The 17,744-nt window shown below is 57.1% G+C and overlaps 1 protein-coding gene across 1 annotated transcript; it reads right to left on the bottom strand.

Moving 5' to 3' along the window:
• Nucleotides 1-15,260: 15,260 nt before the first annotated feature.
• Nucleotides 15,261-17,644, bottom strand: SUPT4H1 (SPT4 homolog, DSIF elongation factor subunit). Its single transcript, XM_026861692.1, has 4 exons — nucleotides 17,536-17,644; nucleotides 17,362-17,417; nucleotides 17,116-17,169; nucleotides 15,261-15,685 (listed from the first exon to the last, which is right to left on the bottom strand). The coding sequence occupies exons 1-4, from the start codon at nucleotides 17,586-17,588 to the stop codon at nucleotides 15,618-15,620; spliced, it is 231 nt and encodes a 76-aa protein (XP_026717493.1). The 5' UTR covers nucleotides 17,589-17,644; the 3' UTR covers nucleotides 15,261-15,617.
• Nucleotides 17,645-17,744: the final 100 nt, after the last annotated feature.

Below are 17,744 nucleotides of genomic sequence, written 5' to 3'. Positions count from 1 at the left end.
GGCCACAGACCACCCTTAGGAGATAAAAGGAATTCATCTGGGCTACTAAACAAAGACTCAGTGGCTCAAAAGCTCCCTGAGCTGCAAGTCAATGAAGTCTTTATGAGAGCTAGAGGGATGGGGGTGCTACAGGCACCCCTGGTCCTCCAAGTCACCCAGGAATCTGTGCTACCTGTACAGGAGACAGGCCAAAGCACTTTCTAAAAGATCCTTGAAGCTCTCCCAGGACAGGAGGAACCACAGGCTCAAGGAAAAGAGGTGATTGTATACAGCAGCTGATGAAAAATGGGTGATATTGGAGAGCTCAAGATCAACAGGGTCAAGTCTGAGGAGAGGAAAAAGGATCCCAGCAGAGCTCTCCAGCATCAGCCACTGCTCCCCAAAGGCCTCCAAGGAGCCAGGTCTGTGCCTGGTGGTGCAGGGACAGGGGTACAGTGCATGGTCCCCCAGGGCCTCCTGATTGCAACAAATGAGAAGCCAAGTAGAATCCCAGCACACACAGAGTCCTCAAAAAAACAGGGGGCTTTTGAGCAGGACACTGATAACATGGTCCCTTGGCAGTCCCAGACAAGATAAACTAGGACTAGGGACCCCAGAGAGTAGCAGGGGGAGACAAAGCCAGGTCTACAGACAAGGCTACAGCATAAGCATGGGGTTAATTCAGTGTGTGGGGCCAGAGACAAGCTATCTGTGACATGAATCTAGGGTCCATCCAGAAGACATGGCTAGAGATCAACTTCTTATATGGCTCCAGGGGCCATCTGAGAGGCAAGACCAAACTGAGAATTACCTACATCAAAGCTCAAACAAGGACTGAGCTTAAATAATGCCCCTGGCCCAAGGGCAGCAGGTCGACTGGGTGAGGCTGCTCAGGGCAATTATGACCAATGAGTGCTTGCTGAGTCCTGTTGGGCTCCTCCTCTGGCACTGAGGATGGCATTTGGCAGGGACCAGGAGGGATTCACACGAGCTCCACTGCAGTCTCAGCTGGGGCGGGAAGCATGAGGATGAGCACCCAGGGCCGTGCCAGCCTGAGGGACCAGCACATGGGTGCAGGGACGTTGACATGTATCAACATTCACGGGCACTTCCAGACTGAGGTGATTGGTGGGTGCCAACCCATTTCCTCCTTCTTTCTGGCAGATACCTGGGGATGGCCCCCGCAAGACGGCCCTTCCTGTCTCTGCATGAGCTCACCTGGTGACTGCAGGTGCCCTCTCTCCAGCAGAGTCCTTCGGTGCCCACTTGCACCCTCCGTGAGCCCACCCCTGGGCCAAGGGTTTGCTCTGACATGTCCTGACACAAGGAGGAGATGTGAGTGTCACTGTGGCTCACACTTGCTCTTCCTCCTGATCCTGCCACCCCCAGCAGCACACAGCCACTGGCAGGACCACACTGTGGAGCAGTGCGGGGACCTAACCCCGGTTAAAAATAACCTTAGTGGAAAAGGGGATGTGGTGGGTTGGCCCTGCTGGGGGTCACAGTGCAGCCCCAGACATGGTGTCTCATCACAGCACGGCATGGAAACGCCATTACATGCCCCGTGGGAGAGACTGGCTCTTACCCCGGATGCTGGCAGAGCCTGGCAGGGTGGCTGTCGGTACCTACAGCCCTCCCCAGAACCACCCCGACAGCCCTGGGACAGGCACCCGCACCCTCCGCAGCACCCGGAGGGGTCTCAGCCCAGTCCCTGCCCTGCTTGGGGCAATTCTGGGTCTGCAGAGCAGCAGGGAGCGGGGACCACGCCGCCTGACTGCCTCTGCACCATCAAATGGACAAGGATAAATGAGCCGAGATCTTTCAGAGACCAGGAGCTCACCCCAGTGGGGAGAGGACACGTTTCCTTGCAGGAGCCTGCCAAAATGCATTCAGTACACAGGGAGGGCATTAAAAAATTGATTTTTTTTTTTTTTAAAAAAAAGAAGAAAGTAGCAGGTTTTATTTTGCTACTCTCAGCAAGAAATATGTTTCCAAATGTCTCTCCTTGCAGTGAACGCTGAGTGGCTGTAATATTCATAACCACAATACTCCTCCATCAAAAACATTCTGTATTTATCCTTCCTAATGCTTGAATATTCATTATTAGGAGGTGAACTTTCAAAACTTTTGCATGTTAAAAGCTTGGGCTTGCTTTTCCTTTCCAGCACTCAGCAAAACGAAAGCTTCTCAGGGCAGTCTGCACTGGCTGCTTGGGGTTTTTTTTAGCCCTTTTTCGTTTTTACTGTTTAAAAACTTGACTCCTTGTGACCGTGACGACAGTTTTGATTTGATTTTTTTTTCCTTCCGCATCCCCTTCAAACAGATACAAAGCCAGGGAATGTGGGAAAGCTGGGACAGCAAAAAGCAGCAAAACACCCTGGTCCTTTTTGGCCAGCCTGAGGAGGGGTCAAAGTGAAAGAAAAATACCCCAAACTCAATAAAAATACCCACAAATGCTCCTAAAAGCAGCACAAGAAGTTTTACAAAATGTGGCAACTTCTCATTGACATTTCGGCTAAAAAAGGAAATAAATATGTATTTTTAATTATTTCTTTTTTACTATTTTTAGATGCCCTCTCCCACAGGCAGGAGATGGGGAATCAAAGCCAAGGGTGAAGATGGCTGGTGGGGTTTGGGAGATGATATTTGGGGAACAAGGACCCTTTTTCTGCATCCCTGGAAGCTGTGTTGGTTTCAGACCCCCCCAGGAAGGGCGGGCCAGGGTGTGTGACTGGAGGGAGACAGGGACCACAGGAGGGGCTCTTTAGTCTATGTGGCCATGGCCGGGACTGCCACGGGACACAGCAGCTTTGCCAGTGAGTCTTGGGGGACTGAAGGTGAGAGCTCTGTGTCGATGGGCTGAGATTTAGCAGCTCCTCCTGAGCTATTTCCACCACCCCCACCCATGGTCCCATCAAGGCTCCTCCAGGGCTTTGAACATGGTCTCTGGCAGCGCACAAGCTCATGGTGCCCCCGGCTGTGGGATAACCCCGCTGACCTGGCCCTGGGCACTGCAAGTGTCTCTTCCCCGCTTTTCCCAGGAATAGAATAAAATAAAGTCCACAAGTCAATGCTGAAAGAGTTTTATTTAGCAGCCCCTCGCCCTGCTGCACTCAGCAATGGTTTGGCAGCACAAACCAATCCAGGAGCCCCTGTCCGCCTCCCGTGCCTCTCCCCATTGCATGTGGCTGCAACCACCCAGCTCTTCCCAGGGCTTTGTCACGTGGAAAATGAAGATGGGGTAAAAAAATGGGAATTGGAGGCTTTGCTACCTACCTGGCCTCCCAGCGTGGCACTCACTCCAACCTGATGGGCCCCTCTGCTCTGCATGTGGGGCACCGGGACATGCAGCCCCTCTCCCCACGTGGTCGGTCCCCAAGTGACAGAGGGACAGCAGGGATGAGCAGAGCATCTGCAGCCCAGGGAGGGTGGTAGTGCCCACGGGGCGGGCAGTCAAGTCGGGACAGCCCGTCCTCTGCTCTCAGACCATGCACAAGTTGTGACGGGCATGTGGGTCGCGGCGGTGCTCTCTTCTCCGTAGCCCACAGTACACTCATCCATAAAGTAGGAAACACTACACCCTGCAGTGCTGTTTAGTAGTGCTTTCTACTTTATGGGTGACTGCACTGTCTCTCAGTCGGTGTCCGGTGGTTGCTCTCCTCCAGCGAAGTGCTCACTTCCAGCCACGTGGTGCCACCTCCCGCACCCCATGTGGCCCAGCCATGGGGCCACCCTCAGTGTCAGCGTGGCCAGGGACACAAATTGCAGAGCCAGTCTTGCCCCGGGGACAGAGACCCCTGCCAGCGTCACTCCTGCCTCAGGGAGCCGTGCCGAGCATGGGGGACATCCTCATCCCCACGGGGGAGTTCCTGCCTTGTGCTCCCTCGTCTCCCCGAAACCCTCATCCTGGGCACAGGGTTTATCCTCACCTTGTCCCCATGGGTGAGACCTTAACTCATACTCCATTGTCCCCCCTCGAGCCCTATCCTGGGAAAAAAAAGGACATCCTCATCTTGTCTGCAAAGCAGGGAAGCCACCTTAATACCCCATCCTGGTCACAAGGGACAGCTTTGAATTGTCCCCAAAGGAAGGACCCCACCTCAGACCCCATCCTAGACATGAGAGTAAGCTTTCACTTTTCCTCCAAGGTGGCACTCCACCTAATACTCCATCCTGTCATAGGAGACCACTTTTATTTGTCCCCAAAGCAGGGGACCCCACCTCAGACCCCATCCTGGTCACAGAGAACCCAGTTGCCTCATCCCTGCTGGTGGGGATCCCACCTCAAACCCCATCATCCCCTCAGACCTCATCCTGGGCACAGAGCATGTGTTTGCTTTGCCCCCACAGGGAGAACTCCAGCTCATACCCCATCCCATCCACAGAGCACTCCCATGCCTTGTCCCCACAGGGGAGACCCCACCTTGAACTCCATCGTTGCCCTTCAAACCACATCCCAGTCCCAAAGAACCCCCTCACCTGGATCCCAAGGGTGAGATCCCACCTTAAACTCCATCATTGTCCCTCAAATCCCATCTGCGTCACAGAGGCTCCCCTTGGTGTGTCCCTATGAGGGGACCCCACCAAAGCAGCACCCAGGTCACAGAGGGCTCCTTTGCCTTGTCCCCATGGTGGGGAGCCCATGGCAAATACCATCCGTGTGATGGGGACCCCTTGCATTGCCTTGACCCATGGTGGAGACCTCACCTAAATGCCACCCTGGTCACAGAGGACTCGTGGAGGGGATCCTATGGCAAACCCCATCCCTGTCACCCTTGAAACGTCCCCACCACAGCCTCCCATCCTTTACCAACAGCCCCCTTGCTCCGTCCCCCTACCCCTGAGGCCACGGGAGCTCCGTGGCTGGGGCTCCCACCTCGCCCCATCTGCCAGCCGCATGGAGACCCTTTCGATGCCCCCATTGCCCTTCAGGGCACCCATGGGGGGGTCACCCGGAGGCCCCTACACTCGAGGCCGCACAGTCCCCAGCTCCACCAGCCTCCCCTCACCTGCCCCGCCAGCCTCCGCGTCCAGCCGGTCCCATCTCCGCTGCCACTGAAAACCCCCTGGGTGGCACTTCTGCTTCGGGCACTTCCCGCCTTCGCCCGCCCGTCAGCGCAGTGCCTCCTCCCCCTGCGTCGCCTCGCTGCACCCCGCTCCCCACGATGGGGGGGCACCCCCTTACCTGCCATCGGCCCCCAGCACCCACTGCCTCCGCTTGCAGTGGGATCAGGGCTGCAGCCACCAGCACCCCAAGAGACCCCACGCTGCTCCTCCAGTGCCACGTGGGCACCTAGGATGGGTCCCCCCATTACCGGGTCAGGGCACGGGTGGCCCATGCTGGGTGCTGATGGCCCACGCTGGGTGCTGGTAGCCCACGCCAGGTGCTGGTGGCCCACGCTGGGTGCTGGTGGCGCATGCTGGGTGCCGTTGCGGCGGGGTGCTGCATGGGGTGATGGTGGTGGCCAGGGAGCAATGGGCCCCTGCAGGGTGCGGGGCCGCTTTTAACCCCATCCTGTCCACGTGGCCCAACCACAGGAAGAGCCGTAGCTGCCGAGGAGATAACGGTGCATGGTCCCACCCAGTGCCACCACGCAGCCTGACCGCAGCCGGCCCAGCCGTGGGGGCAAGGGGCGGCCGCCGCCGAGTGCCGGAAGCACCGGGGGCCGTTGCAGAGCAGCCAGTTACGCTCTCTTGGGCTTTGCTGCTGAGAGAGACAAACATGTTTGTGCAAAAAAAAAAAAAAGAGAAAGGAAAGGAAAAAAAAAAAAAAAAAAAAAAAGGAAGGCTGTTTGCACAGGGTGACAGTAGGCGAACCCACCCCCACCCCCCGCCCAGCTGCGCAGGGGCTGGGATGGCTGCATGGCTCCTCTGGTGGTGGGACCTGCACAGGTCCAAGATGTTCCTGACCATGGAAAGAGCTTACGGAGGGTCCAGCAGCTCATGGTGGGGGTCTGCAGGATTCAGGGTGCTGCCCCGTGGTGGGAGTGAAGCAGGCAGGGACATGGGTGCTAGTGGGCTGTGAGCCCTGAACCTCTCTTTAGGAAATGTGTTGCCCAAGAGATGTCCTGGAGCCTCTCATCCACTCGGCGCTCTGCAACACCAGACTTACCCTGGCCCTGGGCAGCTGTAACAGCCGATGGGGACATGAGGCCCCTGGGGAGAAAATCAAAATCCAGGTTTGCAGCGCTTGCACACCCTGGTCACAATGGCTGTCACTGCCTGGTGGCACCGGGGCTGGAGCAGCCGCGGGATGCAGAGCAGCAGGGGTTTGCACTGCCAGCACCACCCTGCATGCCAGAAGCAGGCCCTGCCCCAGCACCGGGTGACATGGCCCGTTGAACTAGATTAAAAACTACAACCTCGATTCCCCAGAATGACTGTAAATGGGACCGCATTGGTCTGTGCAATGGTTTTTATGCAGCTCTGCAAAAGAACCTTTTTTAGGCCAACATGATTCACTCTCTACATTGATAATCTGGACGGAAATGTAAAAAAACCCCAACCTACTGTGAGGCTTGCAGAAGGCAGGGGAAAAGCAAAGTTAACAGTAACCAAGCAGGGGCACAGTCAGAAGTGATTTGACTTGAGCAGCACGTGTGCTGACAACACCAGGTAGAAGGGGCTTTGGTGGAGAAGGAACTGGTCAGGAAACTCTTTCCAAACCGAGGTTGAACTGCTCAAAGGGTGTCACTGGAAAAGAAAAACTCCAGACATGGCTGGAGTGAGCCGCTCTGCCTGCCCAGCTGGCCCCATCCCTGCACCTTCAGTCTGCAGAAGGCTGCCGTGTCTCAACCCTTGCTGCCCCATCTCCATCCCTTCTGGTCACCGGGCTGGGAACATCGTGCTCCCCATGCCAGTGAGAAATTCAACAGGGAAATCTAAGCGGCTATTGGTGATGTCTCCATAGGGTCTGTTTGGCAGCTGATGCAGCTCCAACATGGAAGAACATCTCTCTGTCTTGCCAGAGGCAAGTGGCAAGTAGCTCCTTGCCAGAGAGAGGCCACCACATGCTGGGCTGGTCTCACGTGGAGCCAGCTGGTCCCACGTGTAGTCCTGAGGTCTCCAGATTAACCCCCCTGGGGACACCTGAAACGTGTAAACATAATTTTGGTTGTGTGAGCAGGTTGTTCCCAAGCCAGAGACTCCTGCCTGGAGACAGCACCCAGCGCTGTCAGCCACCTTGGTGCCATGGGACAGTCCCCAGCGGCGGTGGGTACCATCACTGAGGGTCGATGTTGCACAGGGTACAGGCAACCACGCACTTACAGCAGAGCGGAGGAGCCTTTTTTGGGACAGCCAGAGGGAGCTTTGGTCCCAGAGGTGCTGCTGAGGGACTTTCCCCTGTGCTCTGGGGTTGAGGCCACATTGCTTGCAGTGTGCCTTGCTCCAGCGACAAGCCAGCCCCTGCTGAATACAGAGGGCTGGAAGGTGAAGGTGAGGATCCCGGCCCTCATGAGAAAAGGTTCATTTAAGGCAACCATGTTGCAGAGCAGGATGAAGATGTGTTTCCTAAAGGAAGCAGCTGGGAGAGACTGCGCCGGAGAGCAAGATGTCAGGGGGAGAGCAAAGCACGTGGCCAGTGCCAGGGGACACTGCGGGACTGCGGCAGGGAAGGAGCTGTGCCCTCCCAAAACTGGGCTCTGGGGCAGAGCTCTGCCCGCTGCCTGCCTGTGGTGCTGCCTGCACCCAGCCGGGTGCTGGCGTACGGAGCCGTGCAGAAAGGCCGCGGGTGCCTTCCCGGCAGGGAAGTGGGGGAAGGCGGCGCTTCCTCTTTCCTTGGCCGAGCATGGAGGGGGGTACATGACATTTCGGCTGTCCTGAGCTAGTTTCCTTCTGCCAGCAGCAGCCACCAGCTGCCTGCGCTGCCTCTCAGAAAATAGGAAATCAACAGATCTGGTTCCTCGGGTTCAGATGAGGAGGCCTGAAAATCTCCAACTGATGATGAATTTACCACATCCCCCGGCCATTGGTTAATTTTACTGACTGGCAAACGAGGCTGCAGGAATTTCTGCCCCAGCCCTTGGCCCCAGATGACTGGTCCTGCTCTCCAAGGCACGCCTGACTAAAATAGTTCCCAAAGGGCTGAGAGCACGGAGGCTTTTTGGGGTTGGGGAAGGCTGAAATGGCTGTGTTTCCTCCCCTGGGGACCTTTTGAGAGCGTTTGGTCTCCAACACTCCCAAGGTCCCTCTCCACACCCTGCAGCTGCTTGGCATCACCCAGGGAATTGCTGATGGACACCCAGGGTGCTGCTGCTCCCCGGGGTGCAGCTCCCTGACCCGCTGCAGCTCCTTAAACTATCTCCCACTGTGGCACTGCTCCCCCAGCTCTGCCCTCCCCTGCCCTTGTCTCAGGGCACCCAGATATGGCTTGGACACCCACAGCATCCCCGTGCACCCAGGGGTGCCACCCAGTTTTTACTCTGTACTGAGCATGAAGGAGAGTGGGTTGCTGCCACCAATCCCAGGACCGAAGCTCCCTGCTGCCCTGTGGGACACGGGCTGTTGCTTTTCCAGTAATTCTCCCAGTATCGGGGAGTGCAGGGGAGTGGGAGCCGGGGGCTCGGGGGGCAGCAGCGCTGCCGGCTCCGGCCCATGGGTAGGGGGAAGGGCCCTTGTCGGGTGGCGCAGCCCGGGCGCTGCGAAAGCGCTGATATTTCTTATCGCGCCTTGCAGCAACTTCCCCTCCTCTCCTGCGGTCGCGGCACTCGCTGCACGCAGGGGAAGTGGCGGCCAGGCCAGCTGCCTTCACCCTGCACCGTGTTTAAAGGAGACAAACTCCTGCGGCACCCTGGCCTGTGGACCCAGCTCTGTGCTGGGGCGGGCAGCTGCCTGCTGCCCAGCCATGCCCTCACGGCTCCCATCCGTCCAGCACCTTGTAGGCCTGAGAGCTGTGCTGGAGGAGGAGGAAGGAGGCGGCCTCACCCAAAGCCTCCCTAAGCCCCCTCTACTGCCCTGGGGCCAGTGGGAAAGATGGTCTGCTAGCCACTGGGTCTGCAGCCCCAGTGGCACAGACAGCCAGTAGCATCTCCTGGCCATCATTGTGCCAGACCCCAACAGACTCACAGTGCCTCGGTTGTGTCACTGTTAACACTGAAGCCTAATGAATGCATTCCCAACATGAGCCACCAGCTCCCCTCTGGGAACAGGGGACAGAGGTGCAGGCATGGGCACAGCTTACTCTGCGCTGCAGCAGAAGGGGTGGCCTCAAAAAAGACCCCTGTGACAGGGGGCTCCAAACTGGCAGTGCTCCTGGAGAGCACAGGGAGGGCTGCTGCTGCACCAAAAAGAAAAAAGGGGTGCCAAAACCCTGAGAGCTTTTTGGATGGGCAGAGCGTTGTTTGCCACCATCCCACCAGGCATGATGAAGAACAGCAGCACCCGTGGCATGGCTGAATGCCCACCTCTGCACCCAAAAGAGGGGAGCTGCCATGCCCCCAGGGTCAGGCGCAGGCTGTGGCCCATCGGGCTGAGACGCATTGGGCTCAGCCACGTTTCACCACCAGGCACCGAGCAGGATGCTGGGGTGGGCTCGCCATGGGCTCCTAGCCCAGCCCTGCTGCCTGCACCCTGCCTGTCCCCCTGGAAGCGCCGCTGCCGGCAGGGCCGGGGTTGGAGCGAGGCCGTTAAAACTGTGAGTCAACTAGAAACTGCCGGGTGAAACAGGCGGCGAGCGGGAGGCAAATGAGAGCACAAAGGGAAACCTCAAAAAGCCGAAGTGACGAGCCGGGGCGGGCGCGGGGGACACGCGGGTGAACGCGGGCGCCTCACTTTGCCCATATATAGACAAATCGTGGCCCGTCTGCGCCAATGACGGGCGCGGAACCGTTGGGCTGGCGCTGGCGGGGCACAAAGTGCCCTGTCATTTTCCATGTCACCTGCTGCAACCGGCCCCACAGGTGGGGGAAGGGGAGGCCACGGGTCAGGGGGCCCCAGCGCCCCCAGAGAGGTCCCCCACGGCACTAGTGCTGCACTGCAACAGCACAGATGAACGACTCCCCTTTTCCCCTTTCTTGCCTTAATCCAAGGGTTGAGCAACGTCCCGGGGTGCTCTGTGCCAGGGTGGGCCCATTTGGGATGGAGGACGGGCTGGGACAGAGCCCAGCAGCAATATGGGAAAGGAGGGATGAGAGCCGTCCCGCCGGGCCGTGGACGTCTGGGCAGCATGGGCTCAGGAGACACGGGGCTGAACTCTGTGGTGACAGTCCCTCCTTTCCCAGCAGCCGCTGGCCTCCCCAGGACAAGGCGCAGGAAGATCTGAACATCTCCAAGGTCTGGAGACCCCAGGGAGGTGGGACAGGCACCCAGGGCTGCCAGGAAGTATCTCCCCTAACCTGGCATTGACAGCATCTTTCCAGACCAGCTGATCATTGGTAACAGTCCCCAGCCTGGCCAAGGGGCCAAATCCTGCAGGCACCAGAGCGTGCTGAGCCCCTGCCCTGTACCATGCACCTGGGCTGTTTGGGGACCCACCAGAGGAGGTGCAGCATCCTCACTCAGCACATGTCCCAGGGCTCTGTTTGGGCACTCAATGGCTTTTCTGCAGCTGCCCACGCAGGAAGACCATTCCCTTTGTGGGGGAAAATCCCCTTCCAGCCCAGCACCTGCTTTGGCCAGAGCCTAGGTGATGCACATTTGGCCAGGAGGAGGAAGAATAAGTGTCACCTGGGATGCAGCAGGAGGTCCAGGAGAGCTGGGAACTGAGTAGATATCATCAGGTTCTCAAATCCCTCCTGTGACTTCAGCTGTGGTCTTCTTTCACCATTTGTCCTAAGGAAACGTGCCCTCAGCACCCCCAGTGACCTCCACCATCAGTGTGAGACCCCAGTCTGTCCCACTAACCCCTGGTGTCTCCCCTTCCCGTGACACAGAGCTGCAGAAGCAGACCAGGGAGGTGAGCGATCTCAGCCAAGAGGAGGTTTGAGACCCTCCACCAGCTTCTTGTGTCCCCCCCAGCTACCAAAACCCCAACTCTGTTGGCAGACCAGTGGGTTTAGAGGCATCCACTGTGAAGCAGCTCAGGGCCTCTTTGCAGACAGCCCTGAGCTTGCGAGAAGTGGCAATACCATCTTCACACGCCCTTTGCAGGCCTACTTCGGGAACCGACGGCCCACCAGCCTGCCTCTGCTTCACAAAGCCGAGCCTCCTCCTTCCACTGCAATTCCTGAGGGACAAACACTCAGAGGACCCATCGTATATCAGAGCTCTCCCTTTTCCCTGCTGATGCTCAACAAGGAACATGTTCCAGTTCCTTGTCTACCCACCTCCATTGCCAGTGCACCAGGGACCTCTTGGGACGGTGCACGTGGCAGCCGTGCCTTATTTCTGCCGGGCTTTGAAAGCTTTCGTAGGTGCCTGCACCTCCAAAACCTGCGCCCATCCCCTCTGCAGCCCATCCAAACAGCTGCTGCTGAAAGCATGCTGAGGGCCCCCTCCTCTCCCCACCACATCAGACACATGCAGGTGCCTCAGTGGCTCCTGCCCACGGGCCCTGACGCAGAGGTGATGGGCAGGAGGGGCCACCCACTAACGGCGTGTGCTGTGGCTGTGTCATCCTCGCCCCAGCAGCTCTTCACCCCAGCCCTGGGCAGGTAGCATGGCTACCAGGAGGACAACCCAGGTCGTCTTCCCCTGTACCTCCACCCTGCTAAAGCCTCCTCAACTATTTTCCACAAAAATAATTCTAAGCTGGGGTTTGTTTGGGGTTTTTTTGTTCCCTCCAGCACCTACCACTAAGGGGCTCCGCACCCCTGTGGTAGCCAGCCCTCCCAGGTGTACAAGGATGGCTGAGAGGCACCTGGGAAAGCCCAGGTCTGTGTGTGGGGAGGCAGCAAGTGAAAGCAGATTTAGGGCAAAGCAGGCCTGATGCTGCTGCAGCTGGCGCCAGGCAGCACCTCTGCCTGCTGGCCTTTGGACCAGCACAGAGGGGACAACTGGGAAGGATGCTGTGGCACTCACAGAGCACCTATGGGAGCAAAACTAGGGGGATTCAGCCCCCCCCCAGCCACAGTCCCCCTCAGGCAGAGCCCAGTGTGCTTTAACACGGTCCCCTTCCTCTGAAGCCCAGCTTGCCCAAGCTCCAAGACAAAGGCTGTGAGCCCCGGGGCGGTGGGGAGCAGCATGGGCACGACCCTGTCCTCAGAGGGGCCCCGCACAGGTGGGGACAGCTCGGCCGGGCATTTCCCAGCAGCTGCCTCGTGTAGAAACACCGTGTGCTCTGCGGTTTTGGAAAGTCACTTTTCTCACCCGGAGGGAGAACCGGGGTATCGGTTCTCAAAACCCGCACGAAGAAATCCACTGGCTCGCGCTTCCTGCCTGCGCTGCCGGGGGCTGTCCCAGCCCCCCCACTGCCCGAGAGCTGCCAGCCTGCTTCAGATGCCAAACCTGCAGGATTTTCAGGCCTGGCTGAAACATTTTAGCGTCATTTTGGTGCAGGGGGAGGAGCTGTCTTAAATTGACTCAGATCTACAGCTCCCTGCCCAGTTGACGCTTTCTCTCCCGATCACAGCCCAGGCTGCCGCTGCACATTTTTCCTTCAGTTTCTTCAACGTGAGAGCTCTCTGCCCTACTTTTCTCAGCAAATAAAGTTCCACATCCGTTTGCTTTTTGCTGCTACAAAACCCTGGCAGCTCCAGGGCTGGAGTCTAACTGAAATGCTCATCTCAGGTGCTTTGCAGAGGTCCTACACTCAGCTCTGGCAGCCTGGGAGCAATGAATCACTTGGGTGGCGTGGGCTGGGAGATACGGTGCACGTGTGGGCGAGCGAGCAAGCTCGCAGGGAAGCGGCTCACCGAGCCAGACTGCTTAGAGGCACCAGGTTCTTGGAAGCACTGTGAGCTGCTGCAGGCAGAGGAGGTGCAGCTCTCTCTGAAAGACCACCAGTGTTCAGCCCATTTGCCTCACTATTCTGACTCTATTGCACTTGCATTGCAGCCCCCGCCAGTCTTAACTCTACATAACCTGGAGCAGTTGCACTTCCTAGCAAGGGGTGAGGTCCCTGTGGGATTCAAAAGCCCCCTCACCTTCCCCAAGAGGCATGGTGACAACACACACTGCTCTCTGGGGAGTTTTCTAAGCAAAGTTTCCAGCCCTGGGCAGTGACTGTTACTGCAAGGCTGCAGCTTCCCAGGAAGGGAGAGGTGAACCACCGTGCCTGCAGATCCACACCCAGAGCCCAGCCAGACAGGCCCACCCTGCCCAGGGTCCTGTGCAGAGCCCTCTTGTCACCTCCTCCACACCATGGGGCCAGGGGACAAGGTGGTCTGGGACTGGGGAAGGGGTCCTGATGTGCCTCCAGCATTGGCATCCCCATCCTAGGAGCCAGGGAAGGAGGACACAACCTGGGAAGCTAGCAGGGAGCGAAATACAGCGAAATACACTGTGAAATACAGCAGAAAATGGAGATGTGCCTCAGGTCTCTCTAGCTCGGGTCCATCCCCAGCAGCTTCACTCCAGCCCACCCCGAGGCTCCAACCCCGCTCCACAAAGCCGTGCTGCCACCCCGTGGCACTGGCAGGGTGAGGCTTCGAGGGCCGGGCATGGCCAGGGTGATTGATCTCCATCACCCCCAACATCCTCCCGCACTGGCTGGAGCCAAAACCTCACTCCCCAGCCCCATTTTCTTCCAGCTAGAGGAAGAGCTCCCCATCTCATCCTCCTTGACCCCCTTCATTCTGAACCACGTCAGCTCTCGTCAGCCTCACATGGCTGCCCAGGCAACGCTGGCTGCAGCTTTCCTGCATCATTCTGCAGAGGATGAACAGACCCCGGGGGGGTCCCAGCTCACCCTGTGCCTCTCACCACACAGTCTGAAATTGCCCTCCAGGGCCCAGAGGTCTGAGCCCAAAATGTCCAAACCTGAGCATCCTGCACCGTGGGCTGGGACAGTCGTACCTCTCTCCCACAGACCTGACTGACTGGGCATTTCCAAGGTGCATTTCCTGCCCAGTCTCTGCAACCACGCAAGTCTGGAGGAAAATTGTAATAACAGGTAACTCAAGTGCTTTAGATGTTCCACAGGTATGTGTGAAAATCAGTCAACTCCCTACTCTGCCCAAGGACATGAACTTGCTGCTCCATCCTCCCAGGAGGAGGCTCTAACCCCCAGGTCAGGGGCTGAAGCACCCTCAGCTCTTCCCACAAAGGGTGATCATCTGCATCTGGAGGTGTCTGCTGGAGCCCAGCACCCACCCACTTGACTTCGTCCTGGTCTGCACCGAGCAAATACTCTTGACATCAGCAACATCTCTGCAAGTCCCCATGAGAAACGTGGTTTAAGACGTCCTTCTCTGGTGTTTCATCTCAACTAACACACCGTGACCCCCACATTGCTCCCGTGTGCTTTTTCTCCAGCCACACATCTGTTCTGAAACCCCCAGGAAGCCATGCGCTGCCTGACCTGTAGCGCCTGGGACTCTTCTTGGGGGCAGCTCTACAAAGCAGAGGACAGAGAGAGCACACTGCCTCCGCACTCCTGACAAGTGTCATTCCCCAACAGCAACACGTTCCCGTCACTGCAGCCGCTTTCATCCCAGATCAAATGCAGTTTTCAGGCTGTATTTGTTCTCCACTATTTGTCTACAGAAAACAAAACCTGAGCTTTCCAGTTACAGGATTACCTCAGAAAAACAATAAATGTTTATTTCAGGAGTTCCTGATCTAGGATTCTGCCCTTGTACAAGCCACTTGTGATCGGTGGCTGCTGCTGAACTGGATTAAACCAAATGAAGCAAGAGCCAGCAGCTGAGACCAAATCTCTCAGGAGCATGTGCAATGCAGACACCAACCATGCTGACACTCGGAACAGACAGCTACAAAATATGAGGCTGGATGGGTGTTTCCATCCCTGCTTGTCCCCTCCTCCCCTCTGCAAGGCCTGGTGCTGCCTCCAACAACACCAGCAACAGGCTTGTTGCATTCTTTCTGCCCTGGAGACCAGCAATGGCCACTTGAAGGACCTTCCACATCCCTTGTGCAGGGCCCTGCAGGCTCAGGGCACTGTGACCTCCGCATGAAATACTTCGCATTGTCTTACCTATTGCATCTGGCCGAGAGCTGTAAGGCACAATTCACTAGTCTGCTTGTGCCTGAAGTGAAGGCCACCCCAATTCAGGCAGGGCAGGATCTCCCTCTCTAGGCAGGAGCATGGTCCATGGCTTAAGAGTGATGGCTCGTGGGCTCCCAAGTCTGGCAGGCAGGGGACTGAGAGCAAAAGCCCTCACCACACCACCCACTCCCTGCAGCACGTGAAACCCCTGACTGCATATATAGCTGGACTCAACTCTGACCAGGCAGTATGTTTTATTAAAATATTTACACAGCTATATCCCAGCTCCCCTCTTTTCCACACCAACTGTAAAAAAGTTTGTGCATCACCATTAAACACCCCCTTTCTCAAACCTACTTGCACCCTCCCCCTTGTCAAGGCTCAAAAAATTGTCCATGGTCTGTGTGGGCAGGTTGTAGTATGTCAGAGTCCAGAGGTACTGAGTGAGAGGAGCCAGGCCAGCAAACTCCCTCTGAATCCAGGCTCACTTTCCCACATGCTAAAGCTAAGAGGTTTTGGAGCAGCACACCGTGTGCCCGCTGCCTGTCTGAAAGCAGCACTAGGGAACCCTCCAGGCAGTACAAGAGTGCCCTTAGGTCTTTATAGCGGTGTCTCGGGACTTGTAAGCCACGCCACGGCTCTTCAGCTCTCGGACGATCCCTGCAGCAAGGAGACAAACACATTTCAGTATTCTCTAGAGATGGAGTCCTGAAAAAATCTGGTTGCTCTGTCACATAGCCTTCGTTGCAGAGATCAGGCACTGGACAATCATCTTCATTTCTTCTAATAGAACCATTAAAAGTGTTCCCTCTTCTAGTGTAAACACCTAGATAGAGCTCTCAAACATCAACTCTTGCTTTGCCTTGGGAAAGAACCAGGTGATTTTTTAATTTACATTATTTCCTATATGAAAATGTTTGAATATTATGACTGTAACTGAACAGTTCTTCTTAAATCTTTTGGTCACTTCTGTGACCTGCTGGCATATCCCACCTGCTCAGTAACCCCCTTAAGAAGAGGGATAGCAGGAGAGCACCATGGGGTTCAGCACGGCTCTCCCCAGCACCATGGGACAGCCAAAGGACAGCCTGCAAGGCCCACAAGTGCAGCCTGCTGCTTACCACGCTCCCCAGTCCCCGTGCTCCTCCATGCGACATGACACAAGGATGGGCTGAGCAAGGCCAAAAACAGCATGTCCCACCTGTACCCCCTCCACCTGCTGCCCTGGGCTCCTGCCTGCGGTTGCATCAAGCTCACACCATCATCTGCTGCACTCCAGGTATTGTGGATGTTCCCCAAGCTGGCAGGCCTTGGCTTCAAGCCTTGTGATATTCCAGCTCCTTCCCAATGCAGATGGAGGAGCTCAGGTCAGAAATGAGGAGCCTGGGATTCCAGACAAGCACAGCTCTCACCTGGGGATATGGACTGCAGCACTCCTGGGTTAGGAGTCTGCTCTACAGCTACGTCCAGGGCAGCGGCTCTCAGCTAGATGGATCATGCAGTTTCTGCATTACAGAGGTAAGACCAACTCTCTACACCCCCCACTCCATTTATAAATGCACAAAACCCACCTTTACTGCCCTCAGTGCAGTATGATGATGGAAAGGGGTATCTGCTCACTGAGACTACCGTAACAGCATCCCATCCTGCAAACCTCTTTTCTATGGACAAACCTTTGTGTTTCCCTGTAGCTGAACAGTCTGAAACACACTCACTCTCTGGAGTCACTCTTTAATCACAGTTTAACCCTCTGACAGCTTGTCTGGTATCACACATTTCAGTCAGCAGCATCTTCTGACTGGCATAGTGCTGAACGACTGCAGGTAGAAAACCTTGTCTGCAGAACCCTGAATGCACCCTCCCGTCCAGCATCTCCCTCTTGTAGTCACCTTGCTAATCCCTTCACCCACCCGGCGTGTGCTGTTCACAGCACGCCGTGTTTACTGAACCCCCAAATCCTGATTTCACCCCACAGGTACAGCTCAATGCACTGCTCCGTATGTCACCTCAGAGGGGGCCACAGCTGAATGACCCCTCAGCTGCCCCCCGCCATGCAGGAGCCTCCCCTGAACACAAACCAGCAGCATTACCTTGGGGCAGGCGGCCGGTCACAGACACTGCATAGACACCAGGCTTGAAGTTACCTGGGGGAAAGAAAACACGGAGTTAGCCCACGCAGCAGCGGGCAGGTGGGCGAGCAGCCCTGCCAGCCTCTGCCTGACAGGCAGGGAAACCCCCTCTGCAGCCCAAACAACAACTCCCACTGCCCCAGGGAAGGGTTTGCTGGGAAAAAAAGGAGTCTCCGGCTCCCAAATCAGGTGGGAAAAAACACTCACTGATTCGCTGCCACTTGGAGACCCAGCTGTCCTCAGGGCTCATCATCGCGATGATCCTGCGGGAGGGATGGGAGTGAGGGGACGTTTCCCAGCCAGGTGACACAGCAGTGTCCCCACGGTGTCCCCCCAGTCACCCCGGGGAACGCCGCTGGCCGGGGCCCGGGCCCCACTCACCCGTCGAAGGAGGAGCTGGTGCAGTCGTAGACCATCTCGCGGTTGCCCTTCATCTGCAGGTAGGCATCGCAGTTGTCGCAGCCGTCGTACTCGAACTGGTCGATGGTCTGAGGGGCACAAGAGGCGTCAGCGCGGGGCCGGAGGAGGAGGAGGGACGCGGCCCCGCTGGGCCCGAGGCGGCCGCAGGGGCTGAGAAAGGGAGGAGAGAG

This window comes from Athene cunicularia (assembly GCF_003259725.1).
Source record: "Athene cunicularia isolate RWA chromosome 19 unlocalized genomic scaffold, athCun1 chr19_part1, whole genome shotgun sequence".
Taxonomy (NCBI): Eukaryota; Metazoa; Chordata; class Aves; order Strigiformes; family Strigidae; genus Athene; species Athene cunicularia.
Note: the sequence above shows the minus strand (reverse complement) of the source record. Positions and strands in the feature narration are given on the sequence as shown.

Bases quoted from the DNA above. Each gene is read 5' to 3' on its own strand.
- SUPT4H1 (XM_026861692.1), bottom strand. From the start codon at position 17,588: ATGAAGGGCAACCGCGAGATGGTCTACGACTGCACCAGCTCCTCCTTC. The intron at 17,170-17,361 runs GTGAGTGTTTTT...TCTTTCCCCCAG, and splicing joins CTCCAAGTGGCAGCGAATCA to GTAACTTCAAGCCTGGTGTC. The intron at 15,686-17,115 runs GTAATGCTGCTG...TCCTTGCTGCAG, and splicing joins GACCGGCCGCCTGCCCCAAG to GGATCGTCCGAGAGCTGAAG.